We start from the raw sequence: 27,817 nt of genomic DNA on the forward strand, positions 1-27,817 counted from the left end.
GGCACTAATCCCATTCATGAGAGCTCCACTCTTAAGATGATCCAATCACCTGCCAAAGACCCCACCTCCCAATACCATCACAATGAGGGTTAGGATATTAGCATATGAATTTTAAAGGAGACACTTACATTCAGTCTATACCTTAATAGGTTTGTAAGTTTATGTTAAGTTTGGTGTGTTTTTATTATTTTGATCAGTTTGTAAGAAAACTGTAATCATATACTGTGTTCACATCTCTTTCTATATATCATAAGTAAAGAATATTTTTCTTAAATAAATGTGGCCCATGTTCACATTTGACTCTATGTTCCAAAGTAAGTGCTGAGCCTGGAGTGCTGTATGGCCCAGAACAGAGTCTTGCTGAGGAGGCCTGGGACCTAAGGCAAATCAGCTATGTTGTAGAGTCTTCATTAGTCCCAATTTTTCACATAGGTGGAATTAAGGTAAAATAGATATTAAAAAGTGACTTTTAAAATTAAGCTTGACAGTGGAAATTGGAAAGTATTCCTGCTTGCTTTTTCAAGGTAAGGTGGAAAAGAAGAAAAGGTTATTTCAGGTAGATTGAATTGAGGTGAATTTTTCATTATTTTAGCATCAGCTCATAGGGGAATTAACTCCTTCCCCTATTTATGACCTCCAGATGCCTAATTTCTTTGAGCAAGACAGACTGTCTCAGCCCCCAAAGGGACTTGGGAGTGATTATTTTTATTAATTATATTCTAGAGATAATTGTGCCAAAACATTAGAATCCAGGGGCAATATGGTTTTTTGTTTTTTTTTTTAATTCTGTTTTTATTTTTAGGTAATCTCTACACCCAACATGGGGCTAGAACTCAGAACGGTGAGATCGAGTTGCAGGCTCCACCAACTGAGCCAGCCAGGTGCCCCAGGGGCAATATGCTTCTTTCTTTGAATATTCCAAACAAGAATTTAAATGAAAAACTCATTTTAGTTGGGGGCGGGCGGGGGGGGGGGGGGGGAGGAAGGGTTATGTAGCCATCAGATCCATGGGAACTCCTTTTTGATTACATAATATGTTTTCTGAAGAGGTAAGAAAGTATCCACCATATTGATATTTAAAAATTAATAATAGGCAACCTGGGGCCATAGTGAGGCTTTGCTGCCTGGGATGAGGACCTTTCTCCCTCTTTTTTCAGCAAATTTGCTGGTCCCAGCTATCAGCTTACCCCCCACCCTGAGTGGGAGTGCAGCACAGAGCAGTCTCAAGATTCTACCAAGAACATTTTGCCATGATTGAATAGGAATCCCAGATAAAAATGTAAACCATCGACCTGTTCACTCTGATATCCCTGAAAATGAATCACCGTTGAAGCAAAAGCTAAGAGAATTAAGACAAGAAACAGAAGGATGGAACCAAAAGTTCTGGGCAAACCAAAATCTGACTTTTCATAAGAAAAAAAGAACTTGTTCACTCAAGACTAAAAGCTTAAAGCCTGGGAACTGAAGCAGAATCGGGTCAAACAGCGACATTGAATGAGAGAGAAATGGATGACTTTTACAGGAATTTTTAAGTAAAAATTTTCAGAAGCACATGTATTATAACTGAGACTGGTACAGCCCAATTTTGCCATCATCTTCTTCATGGGGAAAATAGACCTGGAGGTGATTTGGAACAAGCTTAGATTGAAATAAAAAAGAAGACCAGAGCCTACCCTGACCCACCCATCCAGTGTCCGAGTTTCCACAAGAAGCAGCTGGTTTAGGAACTCACATTATGAGGGTTCTAAAAACCTGTAAGTGATCTGTGAAAACCTGTAACCCCCACACCTTCATCATGCAGGCCCTGTGTCTTATGTCAGTGAAGGGTGGGCTGGGAGAAAGTGGGTCCTGGTGAGCCGTGGGCCTTCTGGCTGTGTGCTGACTGTGAATTCCAAGCTGCCTCTTGGTTACGGATGTGATATTAAATAGAGCCCAAGCACTGTGAAAAAAAAATCTTAATTGACATACAAAATATGTAAAGGATCACAGGAAATAAGACTACTCTATCAAGATCCTAAAAAAAACTATCTCATCTGCAATTTTGAGTCTAGAGAATTGAGCTAAAGCTCATGCTTATCTTAAAAAGTAGTCAGGCCTATTTACTGTTTCTGACTATGTCTATATTTAATAAATTCCTTATTTCAACATATATTAGTTCCAAATCAGAGCCTACTCTATTTATCCCAAAGAAGTTTCAATGTAACCTCTAATCTAACTTAGTTCTAAATGCCTTTGATTTCTTAATGCATGATGTTGATAAATGTTTATATTCATAACAATAGCTAACATTTATTGAGCACTTACTGTGTATGTGGTAGTATACTTTATAATGCATTTATTTTAATATAGATTCTAATATTATCCCCATAATTCAGAAACATTTATTCATTTAACAAATTTTTATTGTTCTGTACTACTCACCAGGCATAGAGGGTAGAGCAGTTAAAAAAAAAAAAGGAAAGTCTCTGCCCTTGGAGAACTTTCATTCTGGTGGACGAGATAAACAGTAAAGGAACAAATACATATATTATATGTGGTGGCCATAAGAACGCTCCTTGCAGATCTCCAACAACATTACTGACCAAGGGTTCCAGTTCTGGTGCACTGCAACCCCCATCACTACATTTGTGCCTAGGCTGCTTTCCATGGTCGGCTGCCAGCCAATGACTGACTGTCACAGTGACACTAAAGTGGAACTGTTTCAGGGAAACACAGGGCCTCTCTTGCAGGTGACTTTGACTCCAGGATCTTCCAACAGCTTTGCTGCATCTTCCCTAGACTGTATGGCAGTGTGGGGCAAGTCCATGCACTTCCATTTGAAGTCTCTTGGCTCTCCCAGCCTGCTAGACTCCTTCCCCTTCTTCACTCTTTTTTTTTTTTTTTTAAGTTTATTTATTTATTTTTGAGAAAAAGAGAGAGAGAGAGTGCAAGCAGGGGAGGGGCACAAGAGAGAGGGAGAGAGAATCTCAAGTAGGCTTAACACTCAGTGCAGAGCCTGATACAGGGCTCAATCCCATGACCTGAGCCAATGAGTCTGAGGCTTAACTGCCTGAGCCATCAAGGTGCCCCTGCCATTTTCACTTCTGAGGGCATTTTCCCATTAAATTCTTTCAGATATAACCCCATCTTGGCATCTGCTTTTCTGAGGCCCCAGACTAACATGTTATGTTAGGGGGTAACAAGTGCTATTAGAAAAAATAAAATAATAAGGGTTAGAAATAGATGCTCTTAAATAAGGATGGCAAGGGAAGGTCTCAGGCAGAGAGGTTGCACTTCAACACATAAATAATTGGGGAAAACTGATGCACAGAGTGAAGTAAATTGCTCGAGATGACATCACTGATTGGTGGTAGATCAGTAGATAGCTAGCACCTTCAAACAACTGCTTTTGTATGTTATTTGTAGGTAAGTGATGATAAAGAAAGTGTAATGGGAGCATCAGTTTAGATGACATTTCACATTACACAATTGGTACATGCAGAATCAGAATCTACTTCCAAAGATATGAGGAAAATCCTGCAGAAACCACAGCATAACACAATTAATTCCTGTACAGGCTAGCCCATATTTCCTTTCATCCTGCTTCATTCTGGTGTTCCCATTTTGCCCTGTTCCTTTGTATTTATTTTGCTAGTGCTGTAACTTCTATACTAGTTTTTTCAATCAACAGTTTTAAAATAGGGTATGACATTGAGTTTATCTTTTTTCCTTCTTTTTCCGGTCTTGTTTCCTGAAACATCTCCATCTCCTTCAGTGCCTAAGTTGGCACTGAAATGTGTTTCAAAATATAACACAAGTTAGAAAAATAAGCACATCCTTTTTGGATCTTAGCTATATAACATCTTAAAATTAGCATATTCCCCCTTTTTGCCCATATGGGCCAAATCTTCCTATTGATGTCACATTATATTGAGAAAGCGGAAGAACTTTCTATTCTAGGTTAAAATCTAGCCCTTCCATCTAAGGAATTCTAAGAGACACACCCTTTTATTTATCTAATAACACTCCAGCTTAAGCCAGGGAAATCTTGACACAGTTTTACTTACTTTTTTCTTAGTTTTTGAAAGTTTAACTTTTTTATGTATTATAATTTTCTAAATATTCTTTGATATATTTATGAAGTGCCCTGATCAGTTAGTTCAGAATCGATTCCCCTTGCTTGCTCTTTCGGCAAAAGCTGGCACTCTTCCATCTTTCATAGAAAGCGAAGTGCCCTTCTTCCTACAGAGTAGAGCATGTAGAGGTTGAAAGTATTTTTCATAAGAAAAGAATCGTTCAAAGCAACACTTTCCTAAGCTTAATAAAAAGCAGTCGTAGCTGAGAAACTGCAATGATGTCATGCAAGTTTTATCTTGCATAAGCAGCAGAGTGAGGAAATTCCAGAATTAATAAGTCTGCTGGTACAGCTGTGCCCTGAGTTGGAAAGTTCAGGATGTTCTTTTCATACTCACGACTGGACATTTTGCTCCACATTAGCCTTTGTGAGAATAATTGGCTCTCTCCATTTCCAAGCTGCTAAAACATTTATAAATGGGCCTATTTAGAAAATGTAAAAGTTTAAATGGATTCAATAAATGGTCATTCTGACTCAAAATGATTGTTTTTATTTGCCTTGATTTTGTAATAGCCAGTAATTAGTTATTTTAAATTATCAAGTACTTTTGAATATTGAGTTAAGAAATGCAAAATCCTAACTTTGAGAAATGATTGAAGAGAGTGGCCTTTTAACGATAACTCTAGTTATTAATGTGGCTGTAGTTATTATCTAGAGAACAATTGGCCAGCTGATCATCAGGAAATTGGCTTACATAAAATAGGAGATATAATTTCATGATCCGGAAGTCTGTTGAACAGTATAATGGAAATTGAGTGGGTTCCTTCTAAAGTTTTGAAAAGCAGAAAATATTTTCATTTAAAGGAATGGCTTTGGCGTATTATCACACTAGATGACTTCTTTCAACCTTATGGTTTCTTAGTGTCCTGCATTTCTTTCCTCTTTCTTTCCTCCTTTTTTTGCCTTTATAGGGGAAAGAAAAGGAAGATGACACAGATTAAAAGCAGAAATGAGCAAATTTAATCAGAATGCATTTTTGTGTTTCTCAAATTTCAGAATTAAACATGCATGTTGCTTGTTTTATTTAGTTCACTTTCAACACAGTCTGAAAGCTCAGCTTCCTCTGATCATGAGTGCCTGAAGGACTTTGGAGGGATACTTGGAAATTGCTCAATTTATAGCTATATTTTCCCCAATTGAGATAATGGAGATTTATTATTATTTTATCTAATGTAATAAAATAGTTTAAGGCTGAATTTTATTCTGAAAGACAAGACGAACAATGACTTTTTAGAGCATATATTTTAGAGCCAGACTTATCAAGTTCTCTCCCTTTTGAGCTAGAATTAAGCAAATCATCTGAGTTCTCTAAGACTTAATTTTTCTATACAATTAAGATTACTTATAATACCTTTCTCACAGGATAATTATGCAAATAAAATATTTTGAATATATGTTAAAAAGTCTTTATAAAGCCATGAGTATAGTACCTGGCACTTAGTAATCTATCAATAAAAGTTATTTTTATTCTTTTACTTTTTCTTTTAATTTTCTTTCTCCTTTCTTCCGTTTTTCATGTATACAAATCTGGCTGGAAAAGATGCCACAGTCTTTTTGCTGTTCTAAAAAGACTATTCTGTTTCTTCAGACTTTGAAATATTTAGCTGTTTTTCAGGTCAGTGGAAACTAGTCAAAATTGCTTTCAAATTCTCGATTGTGTAGCAACCAGAGTGTGAAATTTTGGCATTTCTAAAGGTGTCAGACAGCTGAACTAGAATTAACAGATACTTCCAGGAAAGGAAGAAATACAATAGTGAACAGAGTTATTCCATCATTTTGTATCCAATCCTAAAAAAAATATTTAGGATTTTCCCTTTTTAAATATTCCTTTATGGTACTGGGGGGTCGGTACTGTTATCGCTGGGCCCCTTTTGGTGGTTGACAGAATGGGGATACTGAACATAGAGTTTAGTTATTTGGACATAGCTGAAATCATGCAATAAAATTTCAATTTAATGAAAAATAGTAACTCATCTCAAACTACTAATAAAAATTAAACCATTTCATCATAATGCATCATAGAATATGACTCATTTTTATTTTTTAAAACATTAAAAATGGACAAAAAATGGTATGGTGGGAGCCTCACATCTAGCTTATCACAGATGCCAACATTACTATTTTAAAACAGGTAAACACCAAGACATAAGTAAAACTAAGTTATATTTTAAATACACATTTAAAGATATATTTTAAATTATACAAATTCTCTACAACTTCGGTATATGTAAATACAATACTTTGATATTGCTACTTTCTAGGGATTGCATTTTTTCATAAGCAATTCAAAAAAAATTCTCTGCCTTCAAGTCTAAAGGATGATTAAAACAAGCACCAATTCCAACACCGCATACATAGATTCTTTTGTAAATATGTAATGTTGTTAGGTGGCATTGCCTTGACTATGCACTCTCCTGCCTAAATTTAGTCTGGTGCATAGTTTTCTGTGGATGAGACACTCCTTCTTTGGTATAAACATCTATTACAGAACTCTTAACTAAACTAAAATGACAATTGATTTTTATTTCTTTTTAAAATTTTTTAATTTTTAATTTTTTAATGTTTTTATCTATTTTTGAGACAGAGAGAGACAGAGCATGAGCAGGGGAGAGGCAGAGAGAGAGGGAGACACAGAATCCAAAGCAGGCTCCAGGCTCTGAGCTGTCAGCACAGACCCCAAAGCAGGGCTTGAACCTACAGACTATGAGATCATGACCCGAGCTGAAGTCAGATGCTCAACCAACTGAGCCACCTAGACGCCCCTGATTTTTATTTCTTACTAGCTCAGTCTTATACACTTCCTCTATCATATTTAAAAAAATTTTTTTATGTTTATTTATTTTTTTCAATGTTTATTTGTGTGTGTATGTGTGTGTGTGTGAGAGAGAGAGAGAGAGACAGAGACAGAGACAGAGACAGAGCGCGAGCAGCAAAGGGGCAGAGAGAAAGGGAGACACAGAATCTGAGGCAGGCTCCAGGCTCTGAGCTGTCAGCACAGAGCCCAACTCAGGGCTCAAATTCATGAATCACAAGATCATGACCTGAGCTGAAGTCGGATGCTTAACCAACTGAGCCACCCAGGCACCCCTCCCTCTAAAATATTTAAGACACATCTATATATTAGTTTGAGCCATTCATACCAATATGTTCACATATATCAAGATTGATACGTTACTACATTGCTTTCAGATACTTTTGTGCTTATCCATTTCTTGTTTTCATTTGTGTTTTATAGCATATACTCCCTAGTACTTAAGGACTGAGTAGAATTTAAAGATTCAAGGAAAAAAAGTCACTAATTCTAATTATATTTTCTTCCTTTGTATGTATGTGTGTATATATATATATATATATATATGTATATATATAGGCATATATGTATATGTATATAGGTATATATAGGTATATATATAGGTTGTATAGGTAACCTGGTGATTCAAAGCCAGTCAAAAATTACAAGGTAGTTTAGAAATTTTAAGAATGACTAATGAAAAGACTTCATCCAGATGTGCTATTTTATCCTGGTCACCAGAAAGGAAGAACCCAACCCTTTCCTCCATAAAAAATGTTTGTGCATTGTCTTCCATAGCTTTCATCCATTAAATAAAACTCCAAATGAGTCTAAATATCTTGCACTGCACTTTGATTCTACATCATTTTGAAAATTTGTTCAGGAATAGCAAATATTAAAGGAAAAAGAGATGAAACCTTTTGTTGTCAGTTACTCTTCTGGACTTTCTCAATGAAAAGGCCGGATTATTTAGACCGAGTGAAAACAACATTATGAATGAAGACAAGTGAGTTGAAAGTTTTTAAAACAAGATTTCAAATTGTTTATTAGTGTTTGAGATGAGATCGAATTTAAATGTCATAAAAGGAAAATTGCTAAATTGCTATTAAATTATTGCTACTAATGAAGAGTGTAAGTGGCTTTGCCAGTAGGTAGAATAATAAAACAGCAACATTTATGGTTCGAAGTTTTTGTGGCACATACAACTTTCTTTTCATAGGTCTTCTGTTTCTGGTACAGTGGTATCCTCTGTAGGTTCAGTTGTTATCACTATAGGAATATTCTCAGATATCCATCCCTTAGGAGTCCTATTAAAGGACCGTCTGCCAGAAAGAGGATTGGCAAAACCCATAAACCTGGGATCTGTTAGGAGTAGTAGCTCAAAATCTGGAACCTTGAATTTAACCATCTTTGATGCTTTTTCAAAACCTCCAAATGGGGTAGCAACTCTGTGGGAAGTGAAAAGAAAAGGATATGTTAATTAATTTTCGAAGTCACTTGCCAATAAATAGAAAACAATTTAATTCATGATTTTATGGGCATGTCGTTATGTTATATTCTTCGTATGATTTTCAGGTTTTGACCTCTGAGGCAAGCATTTTTTTTTTAAGGACTATGCTTTTAAGGTAATAAATTGGTGTAAATTCCTTTGTGTGTACTTTTAGTTGATGACTAAATTATCTATTCCTTACACCCTGAACTCCCTGAAAACATTTCTTGCCTTTGTGCCTTTGCTACCAGTGTTTCCCCTGCTTAAGATATTTCTTCCTTGCCTTCTCTCCACCTGTATCCATCTTGTGGCCTTTAAGTTCCAACTCCCCTCCAATTATTCTAGCCCACACACCCTTCTTTAGCCAAATTCCTGTAGCATCCATTGCTTTATGTCAGTTATTTGGTGCTTATGATATGGTACTTTGTATTGTTAGCTTTTTTTTTTTTCATAATATGATTTGGTTTGAGTTTGGGTTTTAATAATATGGTTTGGTATAATTTGTGAATTATAAACTCTTTGAAGACAAATAGTATGTCTTTTGTATCTTTCTAGCTCTACCTCAAAACTCTCAATATTCTGTTTTTATTTTGAATAAAGACCAACTTCTTATCTTGGCATTCAAGGTCCCACATAAAATTCTAGCTGTGTTTGATTTAGCCATTAATTTATTTATTCATTTAGTGCCAGGCACATTTTCAGTGTTAGGGGTATAGCAGTGAACAATGTAGTCAATGTTTGAGCCCTTATATTCTAACAAAGAAGACAGACAATAAAAAAATAAACATATAGACAAAACATTCAAGACTAATGAGAGCTATGCAGAAAATTAAAGTAGTATGATATAATAGAGCATAAATGAATGACTAGATAGTCAGGGAAGACTTCTCTGAAGAGGTGACATTTAAACTGTCATCTGAGGATGAGAAGTTAGCCATGGGCAGTACAGCTGAAGCACATCAGCATTTCAGGAAGAGGGAGTAGTTAATGCAAAGAATCTAAGGCAGAAATAATGTTCGGGAAAAGAAAGAAAGCCTACATTGGTAGACCAGTAGGTAAGGGGTTGGTAGAGAGAAGAGAGGACAGAGGGGTGTATTGTACGGGACTTTGTCCAAGTAGGGAATATGAATTTCATTGTCAGTGTGAAGGGAAACACCGTAAAATGTTAAACAGGGAGTAGTGTAACCTGATTACATTTTTGTAAAGTTTACTCTGGCTGCTCTTTCTCTGCAAATAGATTATAGGAGGACAAGAGTGAAAGGAGAGAAGACATTGTGACAATTCAAGTGAGACATGATGGTGGCTTGGATTTCAAGTGTTTTCCATGAAGATGTAAAGAAGCAGGTGGTTTCAGGATGTGTTGAGCAGAGTCAACAGGATTTTTTGATAAAATGGATAAAAATTGTGGGGGAAATAAAGAAACCAAGAATTGGTTTTATGTTTAGAGTTTTAACAACTGGCTGGTGGAATACAGAGAGGAACAGGTTGGGTGTGTGGGTGGAAAACAATGTTGACATCCTAGTGGAAGGTGAATCATGCTGGTTTGCCCTCTTCTCTTTCATGCACCCTTTGTTCCAGCCAAACTGAATGCACGGCTTGCTCTTCACCTTATTCTCTCCTACCTTTACTCATACTCCTTTTCTTTGTTGGTATACTCTTACACTTCTTGCTACATTTCTAAATCTCCATTAGGTTATAACTGTAAGTTCTTTTTTTTTTTTAAATCTTTTTTAACATTTATTTATCTTTGAGAGAGAGAGAGAAAGAAAGAGTGCAAGAGGGGGAGGGGCAGAGAGAGAGGAAGACACAGAATCTGAAGCAGGTTCCAGGCTCTGAGCTGTCAGCACAGAGCCTGACGTGGAGCTCAAACTCACGAACCGTGAGATCATGACCTGACCCGAAGTCAGATGCTTAACTGACTGAGCCACCCAGGCACCCCTATAACGTAAGTTCTAATCTGCACTTCCAAATTATCTAGTTCTTTAGTATGTTATTTAAGTAACATACGTAGCTTTCTTCTGGAAGCTTTCTCTGATCTCCCACAGCCAAAAGTAGTTCTTTCCCCTCTAAGTTTTCATGGACTCTATCTTTACCTCCCATCTCACCCCATTTCCTATCTTCCATTATATCCATTGATATATCTGCTTTATTTTTTGCCAAACTGTACTCCAGGAGGACTGGAATTCTCTCTCATGTATCTTTGTAACTCATTACAATATACTTGTGTAATGCATTGTACCTAGAAGATCCCCATACACACCTGGACAGTGCAAATGGAAGACTATACAGATTCTCCAATAATGTGGAAATTATTTTAAAGCCTGGAAGAGATCTGATTTTCTTTGTAGCTCAGTCACTCTGTGATCTTTCTTGAATATCTTAATTTCTGTGTGGCAATAGTGAGGGGCCATGGACTCTAGTTAGGTAAGGAGAAAGTGATTGATGGACTTTGAGAGATGGGACGGCTTTAACGTGTGGGGCTAAAGTATTATTGAAGGAAAGATGAAGGAATGAAAGGTAAAATTACAATGTGATAGAGAGTGGAATGCTTGAAATTGAGATTTTGAAAGAGACACAGGTATTGGTGATGACAAACTTTAAGAAAAACCAAGAGTGACTGAGGTGGGATTGAGAAAGCTATCCTTAAAATGAAACAAAGTCTTGAAAGGGCGGAGAGTTCAGTGGCTCGTACATGGATCCTAAAGCCACAAAGAAGTAAGACAGGAATAGTACTGGGGAGGAAGACAGGGAGCCAGACACTAAAATCTTCAGTGAGGGGAATGTCTACAAAATTAATAGATCACACTCAGATATCACCTCACACCAGTCAGAGAGGCCAAAATGAACAAATCAGGAGACTATAGATGCTGGAGAGGATGTGGAGAAACGGGAACCCTCTTGCACTGTTGGTGGGAATGCAAATTGGTGCAGCCACTCTGGAAAACAGTGTGGAGGTTCCTCACAAAATTAAGAATAGACCTACCCTATGACCCAGCAATAGCACTGCTAAGAATTTACCCAAGGGATACAGGATTACTGATGCATAGGGGCACTTGTACCCCAATGTTTATAGCAGCACTCTCAACAATAGCCAAATTATGGAAAGAGCCTAAATGTCCATCAACTGATGAATGGATAAAGAAATTGTGGTTTATATACACAATGGAGTACTACGTGGCAATGAGAAAGAATGAAATATGGCCCTTTGTAGCAACGTGGATGGAACTGGAGAGTGTTATGCTAAGTTAAATAACCCATACAGAGAAAGACAGATACCATATGTTTTCACTCTTATGTGGATCCTGAGAAACTTAACAGAAACCCATGGGGGAGGGGAAGGAAAAAAATAAAGAGGTTAGAGTGGGAGAGAGCCAAAGCATAAGAGACTCTTAAAAACTGAGAACAAACTGAGGGTTGATGTGGGGTGGGAGGGAGGGGAGGGTGGGTGATGGATATTGAGGAGGGCACCTTTTGGGATGAGCACCGGGTGTTGTATGGAAACCAATTTGACAATAAATTTCATATATTGAAAAAAAATGAATAGATGACCTCAACAATGGCTGAACAGATAGTACATGGTGTCACATGGTATAGAATCTCTGTCTTGTTTCCCATAATTTTGTCTTCCAGTAATTTTCTCCTCTGAAGAGCAGCATGTTTTATTTTCTATTGCATCTATATTCAAGATGACTCACCTTATGATATTTTCCCCAAATTGCTGTGGAAGATATGGATAACAACAGGTCACTGATTGGTTCAGTAACCTCAGCCTAAGTTAGTACTCAGCAATCATATCAGTATAGACTTTCATGTCCAGAGTAAAACTTACTCTGGAGGTATAAGAGAGATCGGTTTAGAAAGAACTTGAAGAACTTAGATTATCATTCAGGTCCTTTATGATTATTGAACTTCAGAAGGCATACTGATGATGAAAGCTAATATTTATTGATTGAGTACTATATACCAGACACTTTTTAAAGTGCTTCTCAAACTCTCTTGGTAGGGGAGTCACATTGGGATCTTGTTACAGTGCATCCACTAATCCAGTCAGTCTAGTGTATATCCTGAGATTCCACATCTCTAACCAGTTCCCAGGTAATGCCATTGATACTGGTCTGTGGATCATACTTTGGGTACAAAGACTTTACATGATTTTTTCATAAATCCTCACAACCTTATAAATTGGTTCTACTTCTATCCCTATTTAATAAATAAGCCTGAGACACAGCTAAGCTAAATGACTTGCTCAAAGTCACTTTCTATTAAGTTATAGAACTAGGATTTATACCCAGGCTGCCAGACTCATGGGAGGCCTGCTTTTCTAGTCACTATCCTATACCACACCTTGACAAGAAAATTCTTAAGGAATATTGGGCCTTCTGAGATCACTTTCTAAGTAGAGATGTGTGTTTAGGAATGTCAACCTACCTGGGCTTTGTCTAAGTGATATAAAACCAGGTTGCTGTCACATTCACGATGCAACTAGCTGATTCAATATCCCACATTTTGTCATTTGATTTACTGAACTGAAGGGTCTTTATGACTCAGATTTGATTTAAACTTCTTATTCTTGGATGTCCAAGATGTCCAAGAACAATATTTTATCATTTTAGAAGCTGGCTATTATATAGCAATAGTTTGTTCATTTGAGATTCATTCATTTATTCATGCAACAAATTACTGATGGTTTATTATGTCTAAACACCCTATCTGTGCTAGGAGTTCAAGGATGGAAAGATTGCCGTAGGTCTTACAGACAAGTAAAAAGTGAAACACGGGGAAGAAACAACACATCATTGAATATGACAGTTGCTCCAAGGGAAGAGTATCTATGCAGAGAAGCTTAGGGTAAAAGCACCTTAGTCTGCCTGGTTGGCCAGTAACCACTTCTTAAGAAGCCTAGGGTAAGGACCAGCTTCATTAATTTGTATGGTCCAATGCAAAATAAAACCTTAGAGATTCTTATTAAAAAAAAATTGTTAAGAATTTCAAGGCAAAGACAGCAAAGTACTGAAACCCAAGCAGAGCCCTTCAAAGCGTGGGCACCCCAGGTGACTGCACAGGCTTCACATCTATTCCTGGGAGTTTAAGAATATGCACATGCTCACAAAACTTAATGGGTAATCATTTCACAGTATATACACATATCAAGTCATTATGTAGTACACCTAAAACTAATGTAATGTTATGTGTCAATTATATCTCAGGAAAAAAAAATGATTAGCCATGAGTTGACTGTTTAAGCAGAATGGCTGTTACATAGAGGTTCATTATACCATCCTCTCTTCTTTTGTATATGTTGCATATTTCCCATTACTAAGTTGTTTTGCTTGTTTGTTTAAAAAAATATATATGTTTATCCTTTGGATGCAAGAGGCTGGAGTTGAACATTTCCAGAATTAGGCTGAATTTGGCCAATTCTTAAAAAACCCTAATTTCAGGGGCACCTGGGTGGCTCAGTCGATTAAGCCTCTGACTTCGGCTCACGTCATAATCTTGCAGTTCATGGGTTCAAGCCCCATGTCAAGCTCTGTGCTGACAACTCAGAGCCTGGAGCCTGCTTCACATTCTGTGTCTCCCTCTCTCTCTCTGCCCCTCCCCTGCTCACACTCTGTCTCTCTCTTTCTCAAAAATGAATAAACTTAAAAAAAATCTTAATTTCAAATCTTAATTTCAGAATGAATTTTGCTCATTTATTTATTTTTCTAAATCAAAGAATAAATGTTCTTCTGCCACTGAAATCTAACATTTGAGTTTGACATTTAATGCATCACTTTTTACCTTTTTATTCAGTTCAGTTTTGTTTTTCCTTCCCAATTTGTAGGTCATTTTCTTCTGTTATAAATGAAAACATTCCATTCTGGTCCACCACCCATCTCCTACCTCCTACCAGTGATCCAGTGAAAGATTGTTGTTTGAAAAGCTGCGTTTTCTTTTCTTTGGCACCAGAGAGACTGTATCCTGTTTGTTTGAATGTTTATTGCCCTCAGCATACAAAGTAAAAAAAGTCTATCAACAGAGATGTTAAAGAGTCAATGTGAGAGATCATTTGTAAGATTTTTAAGATATCTGTAAATAGTGTCAAGTTTTAGTCAAAGGTAGTGAAGCAAAAATTTCCACTTAAAGATTTGGAATGTTCTATTAAAAGATGACTGCGCACCTCTATAATTCTTGTAACATAAATTCTTCAAACATAGATCTGACTTAAAAATGATTTTTACACTTTGTCATCTGTGCAGTGAATAATGAGCATGTTTCACTCAGATTCACAGTTAATAGATGCTATCTTGATTATTTTGATCGATCAGTAATAGGGTTGCATTTGTTAAGACTAATAGTGCTTGACATATAATATGCCCATAGTAATTAGTGATTATTCTATAAGGTAAAGAATTATGTAAAATGGTTGTATAGAAATTAAAATAAATATTCTACTGAATACACATGCATGTAATACATTTAAAGCCACTTCTATAATCATAGATATATACAGATGAGGAAACTAATATAAGGAGGGTTTAAGTGACATACTCAAAGTCATACAGCTTTTTTAAGAAGAGCTGGAAAGCTCCTTGTTCCTAGTTTACTTTTCTTCACATGTTAAGAAAGCTTAACATAGTATTACTTGAATAAAGCATAATATTTAAATAAACTAAAAATGAGTACAAGAATACAAAGTTGTTTTAAACCATGGGCCATTTTGAATATATGATTAGACTTTGGAGCCAATTCTTACCCAGTTCATTATCACTGCTGAATGATGTTAGACTGTGTCTTAACCTTATATGCTTTATTAACAATATCCAGGGATCGAGCCCCACATTGGGCTCTGTGCTAAGCCTCTCCCTTCATCTGGCCCTTCCCTGCTCTCTCTCTCTCTCTCTCTCTCTCTCTCTCTCTCTCTCTCTCTCCTCTCTCTCTCTCAAACACACACACACACACACACACACACACACACACAATATCTAACAATTATGTATAATAATATGGTGTTACCAAATAATATTATTTTACTCTTTGCAAAGGAATTAGGGAATATTTGGAGACTGCTTATTTCCCTTCCTTCCTGTTGCTCTATTTTATTTTTGCAAAAGTGAAAGAAAAGATATATTAGAAGTCTTATAATAACATTTAGTTAAGAAATAGAAGGGAAATGATATATCTTATTACATTTTATTTTTAAATAAATGTTTTTTTTTCTCATAATCTTGAGTTTTGTTAAAATAAAGTCTTGGTAAATAACCTATAACAGAAAAGGTATTAACCCAATTCGTACCTGGAAATTATTTTAACCTCTCTATTACATGGCTGGAATGTGTTCTAGACTAATTTGATGAATGGCTTTTATCACATCTAATTTATAATAGATACCTATTGAGATTATTTTGCCTATGTGATTTTTAAAATTTAGTTGAAGTGTAAGATACACTAAAAAAAAGTATACAGATCATAAGGCAAAATTTAGTGAATATTATTTATTTTCTAATTATTTGATAGTAGTATAAAAATATAATTTTTATGTTGACTTGTACTCTGTGGTTGTACTAAATTTATTTACTAATTCTGATTACTAATCTGCTGCTTTTGAATTTCCTATGGACATAATCCTGCCATTTGTGAATAAGGATAGTTTTATTTTTCCTTTCCTATTCTTACACCTTTTGTTTATTATTATTATAATTTCATTGTCTAAAAAGTGTCAAAAAACAACTTCTCTGTCTGAAAATGTGTAAGTGTGTTTTTTATTTTAACTTTTACCTTTAAAGAATATGTTCACTGGAAATAGAATTATAGGCTGGCAGTTATTTTTTTTTTTTTCATTTTTAAGGTGTTATTCCATTGTCTCTTATAATTCCAGTTGCCTTATTTTTACCCTATCTGTACTATCTGTGCAAAGCCTGATGTGGAGCTTGAACCCAGGAGCCATGAGATCATGAGCCAAAGTCAGACACTCAAACAACTGAACCACCCAGGCACCCCCAATGTTTTCTATTTTTAAGTAATCTCTACACCCAATATGAGGCTTGAACTCACAATTTTGAGATTAAGAGCTGCATGCTCTACCAACTGAGCTAGCCAGGCTTCCCAATTTTGAAAACTTCTTAGCTATTAACTCCTCAGATATTGTTCTCGCTTATTTTCTCTCTTATTCCCTCATAAGACTCTATTGGCATTTTTTATTACTGTCCCAAGTGCATCTTCTGCTATTTTACTGCATTTTGAGTCCTTTTGATCATTTTCTGTATCAGTTTATGAATCCACTCTTCAGCTGTGTTTCATCTGCCATGAAGTCTATTTGTTTAATCTTTAAAAAAATTTATCATTAAATATAATGCAAATATAGAAAACTGATTAAAATGTACAATAGCTTATTATAAAGCAAATAACCTTGTAACTACTACACATGTGAAAAGTTTCTCCAGAAGCCCACATGTGCCTGCTCAATCCCAATCCTCTCCTGATGCTAGTAGTAGTAAATGTTTTGACTTTATGGTAATATAAGTTTATAAAATATAAAAAAAAAACCTTTCTTTATATGTTAATAACCCACATCTGTATCTCTAAATACTCATGGTTTAGTTTTGCCTGTCTTTTTAAAATGTCTTTTAAATCATTTTTACATATGGGATTTTCCTTTAATCTGTTCCTTGCATTTATTTATTGAAAATACTGGATCATTTGTCCCATAGAGTTTCCCACAGTCTGAATTTTACTGATTATATTCCCTTGGTATTTTTAACATGTTTGTCTGTTCTTTGTATTTCCTATAACTTTTATATGGGGCAGAGGGAGGAAGAGAGAGGGAGAGGGAGAGAGAGAGAGAGAGAGAGAGAGAGACAATCTTAAGCTATGAGCTCAGCACAGAGCCTGATTCAGGGCTCAATCTCATGACTCTGATATCATGACTTGCACTGAAATCAAGAGTTGGGCGCTTAACTGACTAAGCCACTCAGGCACCCCAGTCCTTTGACTTCCTCATTTCAGTTATTATATGAATACTTCATTTTATTTTGCTTCATTTTACTGAGCTTTGCAAATATTGAATTTTTACAAATTACAGGTTTGTGGCAACCCTGTGTCAAGAAAGTGTATTTTTCCAACAGCATTTGTTCATTTCATATTTCTGTGTTACATTTTGGTAATTCTCACAATATTTCGAACTTTTCATAATTATTAAACTTGTGGTGATCTGTGATCAGTGATTACGACTTGCTGAAACCTCAGATGATGGTTAGCATTTTTTATCAATAAAGTATATTTTAATTAAGGTAGTACATGTTGTTTTACACATAATGCTATTGCATGCTTAATATTTCATAGTATAGTGTAAATATAATTTTATATGCACTGCGAAAACAAAAAATTCATTTGACTCGCTTTATTGTGATAATTTGCTTTATTAACAGTGCTCTAGAACTGAACCCACAATATCTCCAATTTATGTCTGTATATTTTCACTTTTGTAGAACTTCCATTTGATTCTCTTTTTAAAAACATTTCCAGTCTGCTGATATTCTTTGTCCTGTTATCTATTTTCTTGAACATATTATTCACAATTATTTTAGAGTATCCAACATTCCAATAATTGGATCTTTTGTGTGTCTGTTTCTTTTGTTTATTATTTTTCTCTTTATTTTTAGTCATTTGGTCTTGTCTCATAGTATGCTTGTCTCATACTATGTCTCATAGTAATTTTAATTGACAGATAAGCATGTGTACAAAAATTGTAGAAATAATTTGAGTCTTGGAATGGTGTTCTCTTCCCTCCAGAGATGATTTACTTTTGTCCATGGCAGGCAGTTTGACATAAAGGAATTGATTTTTATCCAATCTAGGATAGGATATATATCTTATATCTGCTAGGCCTCTCCCCCTAGCAGACCCTATATTCCTGTTTTTGGCCTTCCCAGATTCAAGATTGATAAAGGTTTGCTCACTATTTCTGCTTCTTCTTAGTTGTTGCCAATAAATCAGCAAATGCCTTAAGAGGAAAAGTGGTACCAAATGTTGGGTTTATATCTCTAAATGTCCCTCATATCTAGGATTTTGGCCTTCAAGTCCTTACTTCATTGGTAGCCCTTTTGTTTGTTTGTTTGTTTTAATGTTTATTTATTTTTGAGAGAGAGAGGCAGAGCGCGAGCAGGGGAGGGACAGAGAGAGAAGGAGACACAGAATCCAAAGCAGGCTCCAGGCTCTGAGCTGTCAGCACAGAGTCCGACGTGGGGCTCAAACCCATGAACTGTGAGATGGTGACCTGAGCCGAAGTCAGACGCCCAACGGACTGAGGCACCCAGGCTCCCCTCTTGGTAGCTTTTTAATCACTTTATAATAACTAGCTTTTCTACTTATTTTTATGAAGTTGTTCTAATATAAACTAGTCTTCCATAGCTGGAAATAGATTTCCACTTCCTACCTATGTAACTTTTTATACTCATTTATTTAGCAAACATTTAAGACAAAGATCATGATTATGTTGTTTGTTTCTTAAGTAGGCTTTTCAAACAATGTGTGAAATAGACAAGGCCTTAAACTTGTGTAGCAAGTTACATATACTTTAAGGACAAAAAGAATCTTAAAGCTACCCGTTAGGGATTGCCTACGTATCATCCTATTTTGTTTCACCTATTATTTGACAGTAATAAAGAATCTAAGAATATTGCAGCATTATTTACAACAGCCAAGATATAGAAGTAGCCCAAGTGTCCCTCAATAGATGAATGAATAAAGAAGATGTGGAGTAAAATATACACAAAGGAATACTACTCGGTCATAAAAAGGATGAGATCTTGTCATTTGCAACAACATGGATGTGCCTAAAGGGTATCGTGCTAAATTAAATAAATCAGAGAAAATTCACTTATATCTGGAATCTAAAACAAAACAAAACAAATGAATAAACAAACAAACAAAAAGCAGAATCAGACATATAAATACAGAGAGCAAACTGATGGTTGCCAGAGAGGAGGGAGGTTGGGAGCATGCGCAAAATCAGTGAAGGAGAGTGGGAGATACAGGCTTCCAGTTTATGTAATGAATGCCATGTGAATAAAAGTACAGCATAGGGAATATAGTCAATGGTATTATAATAGCATTGCATGGTGACAGATGGTAGCTATACTTGTGGTGAGCACAGAATAATGTATAGAGTTGTTGAATCACTATGTTGTACATGTGGAATTCACATAACACTGTGTATCAACCATGCTAAAATTAAAAAAAAAATTATCATTGCTTATTTGCTATCTCATAAAATCAGTGAAAGTGACTAAATAAATATTGGCATATGTGTATGAAATGACATTTGTACACATTAAAATGATGTAGATGCACATTTACTTATATCAAATTATGCTCATAAAAGAATCTAAGAATACAGTAATATTAACATTAAGCTGTAAAGTTTTTATTTCTATATTGATGTATATATAACAAAATAAAATTTTCTCAAGTAAAGGAGAAATATTAAGAGGTTCTCTCTCTCTCTCTCTCTCTCTCTCTCACACACACACACACACACGCACACACACACAATGTTACATTTACAAAAGCCTTGATTTAACACAGGAAACCACAGTTCCTAATTGGATGGTATTGTGTTCCCTGAAATAGCATTCACTTGGTATTTATACAATCAGTAAGCATCTGTTTATAGCCAGCCCAAATGTACCAGTGTGTTTGTAAAACTGGAAAACAAACTGTTCAGCAGGCATGGGGTGGTAAAGCCACAAAATACACCAGAAGTCACACAGCATCTCTAAAGCACTAATCTCAAAAACAAACCTCAATTATTTCATTATTTTCCATTTTCCCTTAGTGTTTTACTTTTTATAATTTTCTACCCTCCCATTTTGGAAAAAAGTTGTATCATTGATTAGAAAGGGCCTCCAATCTCCTTTCCTTGATACATCTCAATCCCTCCTTAAATTCTATGGTATACCTCATTTATGCAACAGAAATATACTACCTACTATTAGTAACATATATAATACTATTAGTATTACTAATAATGCTAATAAGTATTAATAATGGTAATAATAGTAATAGTAGTAATAATGCTAATGTTAGGTGTAATCCTAGTAGATCTATTACTAATAATAGGCATAATATTAACACCATTATTATAGTAGTGTGTGAAAACTAAGTATAATTTATAAGTACTGAGGAAGGTCACTAATTAAATGCAGGCTTTGTGGTATTCTTTTGTAAATAAAAAAGTTACTCCTTAATTTATTAATTTTCAAATGAATCATCATTAAGCAGTCTATTAATTGGTTCTACTTTTCTGTGGGTCCAAAACAGCATACTGGAGATATTTTACTCTAAAATGAAAATCAGGGGCACGCTCAGTCGATTAAGTGTCCGACTTCCTCTCGGGTCATGATCTCACGGTTTGTGAGTTCAAGCCCAGCGTGTGGCTCTGTGCTGACAGCTCAGAGCCTGGAGCCTGCTTCAGATTCTGTGTCTCCCTCTCTCTCTGCCCCTCCCCCATCACACTCTGTATCTGTCTCTCTCAAAAATAAATAAACATTAAAAAAAAATTTTAGACAAAAATCAAATGATCAAAGAATGGATTATAATACCATTAAAAATATGTTTAAAATAGCCATGGGAATTATTAAAATTGGGTAGCAGGGAGAAATAAATATCCATTGTGAATACTATCATGCAGATATTATTTGGCAATGATTTTGGTAGCATAAATTTTGGTTTATCCATGTGCTGGAGTTTTGAACCACAAATCCTTAAGTTACCTTTAATCTGGTTTAAAAAATGTAAGTTGGGACCTAGAGTTACACAGTAATTCTCATTGTCCTATATGTAATTTCTGAAATTCTTGAATAGCATTGTGTCATTTGAAACAACACATAAACACTAATATCAACCTTTGAATGAGAAATTATTAGTTTTTGGAAAAACTTTTTAATAAAATTATGTTAATAAAAATTTTTTTAAAAACATTCTATAATGTGGGAAACAATCTTGATGTTGTAACAGTGATAGTTTCTGAATCACTGCCTTCATTTTTATACTAAAAAACCAAGATTTGCCATATTAATAATATTGCAAAAATGAGTCCTTGCCTAGGCTTAGGAGTTACCCTATATTGCCATTTTGAGTCTCTTCTTAAAAGAAATTTTCTTTTTCTACCAGAAAATTCAGTTCTCCATACCATGATATAAAAGCCTTGGTGTTACACGCCAACAGCGTCACCCAGGATAATTGAATTACCTGTTAAAGCTCCTGTAATCAGGCAGTTCTGCCTTTCCTTCAGGCTTGAAAAATTTAGGGTATAAAGCCTCTAAAAGCTCCGGATCACCGCTAATGGCTTGTTCCCAGGGAGACTGATAGTACTTAGGGACAGCCGTGGTGTTGAACTTTTCAGGAGGAATTTCCTTCAGTGGTCCAGAATATCCTTTGGAAAAATATAGCAAGAATAAATAAACACAGAGTGCCTAGGATTACAGAACTCCACCTAACATTTTACCATGTTTAATTTTTCAAGCGGGGGTGAATTTACGAAGAATGCGTCCTTTTTATGATCTCTCAGACAACAGTCTGAAACTGTAAGACATTTTTAACCCCTTTAAATTTGTGGAATTTTCAGAAGAAACCACTTTTGTCAACATTTAATTATACCAAATCATACAGTTATTTCTTTCTTATCTTTAGCATGTATTTGTTCAATGAAACTATTCATTTAATTTTAAAAAGTTGTTTCCCTTACATTAATTTATAGTAGGCTTTAGTTACCACAGTGAATGAATTAAGTTAAAATTATATATATTGAGTGCCTACTGTGGTTCAAGTGCTGGGGAAATAGCCATGAAGAAAAAACCTCCCTCCTCTGGGAGCTGATTCATTAGAGGTAATACTTAGGTCTTGTCTATCTTAAATCGCTGAGTGATCTGCAAACCGTTTAAGGTTCAGAATGGTGAAGTAATTTGTTTTCACCATCTTAGTCAGACCCTGATCTTATTCCCTGAGGAGTCCATCCCATGATTACTTTGTTCCTCAAGATTTCTTACGTAACTTTTCTGCTTCCGGTCTCACTTCCTCAACTTCTCGCGGGAGCTGGAAATTTTTTGTAAGTGCCGTTTAAAAATCACACGAATTTCTGGCATAAACTTTAAATCATGTTCACATGCATCAAGTGACATTCTTCAAGTTATTCAAAGGCAGCTGTGTACTCTCCATCTACACTACCATACTACCTCATTGTGTCGTTTGCATAATTCTCTTTTCCACTGTCAAAACCCTTTACCATTTGGTCACTCTTACTTTTTTAAGTTTCTCTGATTCTCTTCTCTAAAATGTTTTCTTTTTTCTTCTGTCAAATCACACCTATCCTTTCTTTACACTAAAGAGTTTATCTCCTCCAACAAATCTTGCAGTTATTTGTTTGCACTATTAATTTTCTTCTGATTGCCTTCAGTATCTCATGATAATCTCTTCTAATAATCTTTTTTTCTGCTTGCCACTTAGTTACTCAAAGCTCTTTTCTTATATTATACATGCTGCCTAAAAAAATTCCATTTATATTCATGGCTTTGTAGCCTACATATTGATGATTGCACATTTTTAAATCCCCAGGACTTTCTGTTCAACCACCCATTACATTTGTCCAAACAAATATTCCCCTGCCATCCTTTATAACCTGTCTAGACCTATATGTGCCTGTTTCTAATATATTTAGCTTCTTCTTCTATACTGGTTACCTTAATGCTATCACTACCCTCAGATGCCCAAGACAGAAGCATTATGCTAAACTTTCCCTCATTCCCACAACAAATCACTAAGTATTACCATCTGTGCTTTTTAAGGACTTTTAAAATAGTGGCTCTTAAACTTTGTTGCTGAATAACTTTGGGCACATATTTAAAATGTGGATAGTGGGCTCTTCCCTCCAGAGATTTGATTTCGGTAAGTCTCAAGTATGGCTTACAAGTCTTAGGGAAGGGATTTGCAAAAAGAACATTGGGAAACCTTGCTCTAGAAAATTCCCTCTATCTTCTTCATTTTTGTTACCACTGCCTTGGTTTTAGCCTTGACCATCTCTTGCCTGGGCTTTCACAATAGCCTTCATACTAATCCTTTAGATCTCAGCCCTTCCCCCATGTCCCACACTGCTGCCTGACTGACCTTTCTAACTGGAAAACCTGATCCTGTCACTGACTTCCCTTTCTCAGGGTGCTAAGATGGCTCCCCATGACAAAAGTCTAAATTACTCAGCATTGCACATGTGGCCCTAGCCCCATCCAGGGTAATGTCCTGCCATTCTCTTGTCCCTTTAATGCTCCAGAACTTGGGTCCACTCTACCTGAAGCTTGTTGTGTCCCCCTATGATTCCCTACTTGTTCCATTAGTTCCCTGTGCCTGGAATGTTTTTCTAATTCTTGCCACCTGCAAATTCCTATTTTAAGCCTTAGCTTGAAGTTACCTCTTCTATCTAGCCTTTCCTGTCTCCCTCTGAAAAGGAGAGTTACTTTCCTGGCATTTTGCATTTGTATTGTAAACATAACTCCATTATCATAACTATTACATTTTAATGTCCTCTTCCTTTCCTAAAAGTGATCAAATGTCAGCCATCTAGAAACTGGAAATTTTAGAATTTTATATTTTTAAAAATTCCTTGAAATCCCACTACCCCAATACAGTTATTTTATCTGTGTGTATTTTGTCTCAGTATTTCTCCACCAATAAACATAATGATCACATAACTATAATTCTAGTGTACATTCTAGTGTATTTTATTCCTAACCAACTTTGCTCAGGATACTTTTGAAGTTTCTACATCATGTTTGTAATAATTTTAAAGGTTTTATAACCTTTATTACATTGAAGGATGACAAGGGGTCTAATCATTTCACATTTTTTTAATATTCCAAGTTTCCCAATTTCTTTTTACAAATAGAATTAACTAATAACTCTTTTCTGATGTGCTGATTTATAGGAAAGAATGTGCATATGTTTAAGCTCTCAGATACATTACATTTCAGCAATGCTACATGATAAAATTTCTTGTTTGGTTTTAAAATAATGTCTTTAAGATAACATTTCAGTTCAAAGGAACTTAATTCCTGCAGTATTATGGCACTGTAATACTCTTAATAATTCATGTTTGAGAAAAGTTAGATTTTAGATACATGGCATGTTAACCAATAAATCTTTTTGCTAAATTAGGATAAACTGAAGTTTGCTTCCTCAATTATCAACCAAGGAGGAAGGATCCATTACTCTTGCTTCAGGACAAACTATCTGATAACCTCCAAAATCCTCCTTTTCTTAGTCTGTGTTACATAGACATTTCCTAATATTTAATAATTGGATATATAGATTTAAAGAGCTCTATGAGTTTATACTTTTAAACTTTCTCTTTATATTTATTTATATTTATATATTCATATATATATTTCATTTATTTTGGAATAAATAAAATGCATATATGATATTGAATTATATATGCAGAGGCAAAGTGAGACCACAAATATAATGTGAACTTTTTCCTGTCTCCCTATGCATGAATTCCTTGAGAGTAGAGATGAATTTTTTTTTATTCCCTTTGTAATTACATAGTTTATAAAGATGACCACATAATAAAAGTTCTACCTTCGTGCTGAGAGTACTGGATTGAACCAACATAATAAGCCTTTCTATATGTCTTCTCTTTGCTACTTAAAAAAATAAACAAAAAAACACTCCAAACATTAGAAGGCAAGTAGTTGCCACATAGTGGTTGGAGCTAAAATAATATGTATGTATTCTATTATGTTTTAGGGATATAAAGTGGATAAGGAAAGGATTAACTTTAGCTAAGTACTATGGTACCCCACTTATCTTTGTTTCACTTTCTGCGGTGTCAGCTAAAGGCAGTTATCATGGTCCTATCCTGTCCCCAAGCGGGTGCTCCTCCTCCTGATACGTGGTCAGAAAGTCAATAGCCTAACACAAGGCCTGCTTCACTCACCTCACTACACCTCCCCATGCAAACATTTTATTATCTCACATCATCACAAGAAGACAGGAGAGTACAGAATAATAAGATATTTTGAAAGAGAGACGGAGACCACATTCACATATATTTCATTATAGTATATTGTTATAATTGTTCTACTTTATTATTGTTGTTGTTAATCTCTGACTGTGCCTAATTTATAAATTCAACTTTATAGTAAGTATGTACGTATAGAAAAAACCATTGTATACATAGAATTCACTACTGTCCACAGTTTCAGGCACCCACTGGGGTCTCGGGCATATTCCTGTGGAAAAGGAGGACTACCATACTTTATTACATGTTTGGGACTATACTTATCAAACTTAATTCTCACAGCCCTGTGCAGTGAGATTTGTTTTCCTTATTTTACAGATTGAGGGAACTGAGATTCAAAGAGATATACTTTATTTCCCAGCACAATTTTAAAATAGGCGGGGATGGAAGGAGCTAGGAGGCTGAACCCAGGTCTGTCCAATTCTAAAGCTTGTTTTTCTCCTGTGTGCTTAATGCTGTATATGTAAATCTGTTACCTGCTTTCCTACCATGAAAAAGGCTACTGGAAAACTAAGAACTTTATCACGATGCTTTACTTCAGAATTCTATGCATTCTAATTGTGTATTTGGTCTCCTTCAGTGTTATTTTATTGTATATATCAATACTTTTTCTCATTGTGGTGTTCAATAAGAGTGTCAGTAAATCTAAGGTCATCAATGACTGGCATTCAATTTACTTTTAAGTAAGATTAAATATGATACAGTTGCTTTACTTACATATTTTCAAAAACTATTGCTGTTGTTTGAGGAGAATTCTAGAATTACTTTTCCTAAATTTACTGTTTATAAAAATATGACATAAGTATTGCTAATTTCAAGATAAAAGTATTTGAACCTTTAAAAAATCTATACATTCTCTTGAGGAAATACTTGAAGGTACTTGCCATCAATTATTTTGAAAAGATGTTGTCTAAATAGATAATTTTTGTGATAGATTTAGTATTTCAAAATCTAACAGAATTTCTAAATAACATATACTGACTGGATAAGGATTTGGTTCTCTTTTAAGATATTAAACAAATATGCAATCTTAAAGAATTGCATTTAAAGTCCTCTAAGAAAGCAGAGAACAATAAAAGCAATCTCCACAAGGTCACCTTACAGGAGGCATCTGTAAATTTGGTGTCTGGATTTAATTCTTGATCAGTCAATATGAGCTTATAGCCATTCATAACCTCAGTTTCTTAATTTGTACAATGAGGATTGTAATAAATGTGTCAGAGTTATTTTGAAATTAAAGAAGACAATATATATCATAGCCCTTGATAAATTATAGTCCTATACAAATAGAATGTCAATATCATTACAAGTGATTCAATTTTTAATATAACAGATGATTGCCAACAAATACAATGAAACTTTTGAAAGAACATAGGAAATGTTTTATATGACTTCTTAGAACTAAATCTTTATGTTCATATTGAACTTAACCACAAAATAGACTTATGATAACCAAAGCCATGTCATTTAGATACCATTCATTAAAGGGTCCAAATGACCTGAGTCATATATTTAAGTACACACCAATTTTATTCTATTTATTTGATTTATTGTCTGTAAGGGGACAGTTACCTGGTGCAATGTTTTCTGGATTTGGGGGACTTCGTGGATCCGGGGTGTTGGGAGGAGTAAATGGGGCTTGTTGTGAGCCACCTTCCAAGTTGCTTCCATCCAGTTTCTCGTTCTGCATGGCAATGTTGTGCTGTATTTGATCAAAAGTAAACTCTGCTGAAAACTCAAAAATGTTGGACACACTAATAGGAGATACCGTATGTGCAAGACTCCATTTGTATATTTAAAACTTAAATACAGTGCCACTTTCTTGTTTCTTGGGGCTTCAATAATTTATATGTAGTTGGTTAAGTTATTGAATGAGAAATTTGACTGATACTAACCTAGGATCTGTTTTATGACAACACTTCAGTTAATAATAATTAATTGAGGGGTGCCTGGGTGGCTCAGTCGGTTAAGCATCTGACTACCACTTGGGTCATGATCTCTGAATTCGTGGGTTTGAGCCTGGCCTCGGGCTCTGTGCTAACAACTTAGAACCTGGAGCCTGCTTCAGATTCTCTGTCTCCCTCTCTCTGCTCCTACCCTGCTCGCCCTCTGTCTGTCTCTCTCTCTCAAAAATAAATAAACATTAAAATAATTTTTTTGAATAATTAATTGAGCCTCACTATGTGCCAGACACTGTGTCTAAGGCTTGGTATCACTTATTTAATGTACTATTCACAAAGTCCCTATAAGGTGAATCTATTTCATTTTTAGGTCTTTACAAATCTAATATTATAGAGCATACCGGCCAAAGATTTGGCTTAGTCACAGTTACATTACTATTTTGTTTATACTGAGATTTAATTATATTCTTTA

At 35.3% G+C, this 27,817-nt stretch overlaps 1 protein-coding gene across 1 annotated transcript in view; it reads right to left on the reverse strand.

Moving 5' to 3' along the window:
* Positions 1 to 7,916: 7,916 nt before the first annotated feature.
* The window catches only part of MYOZ2 (myozenin 2), a 40,844-nt gene continuing 20,943 nt past the window's right edge, over positions 7,917 to 27,817 (reverse strand). The window contains exons 4-6 of the mRNA XM_019418519.2: positions 27,017 to 27,146; positions 21,625 to 21,808; positions 7,917 to 8,353 (exon numbers count right to left, since the gene is read on the reverse strand). Of these exons, the coding sequence (XP_019274064.1) occupies positions 8,119 to 8,353; positions 21,625 to 21,808; positions 27,017 to 27,146 (549 nt within the window). The 3' untranslated portion in view covers positions 7,917 to 8,118. The remainder of the gene's footprint in view (positions 8,354 to 21,624; positions 21,809 to 27,016; positions 27,147 to 27,817) is intronic.

Source organism: Panthera pardus, unplaced genomic scaffold (genome assembly GCF_024362965.1).
Source record: "Panthera pardus isolate Hobbes unplaced genomic scaffold, ASM2436296v1 HiC_scaffold_13, whole genome shotgun sequence".
Lineage (NCBI taxonomy): Eukaryota > Metazoa > Chordata > Mammalia > Carnivora > Felidae > Panthera > Panthera pardus.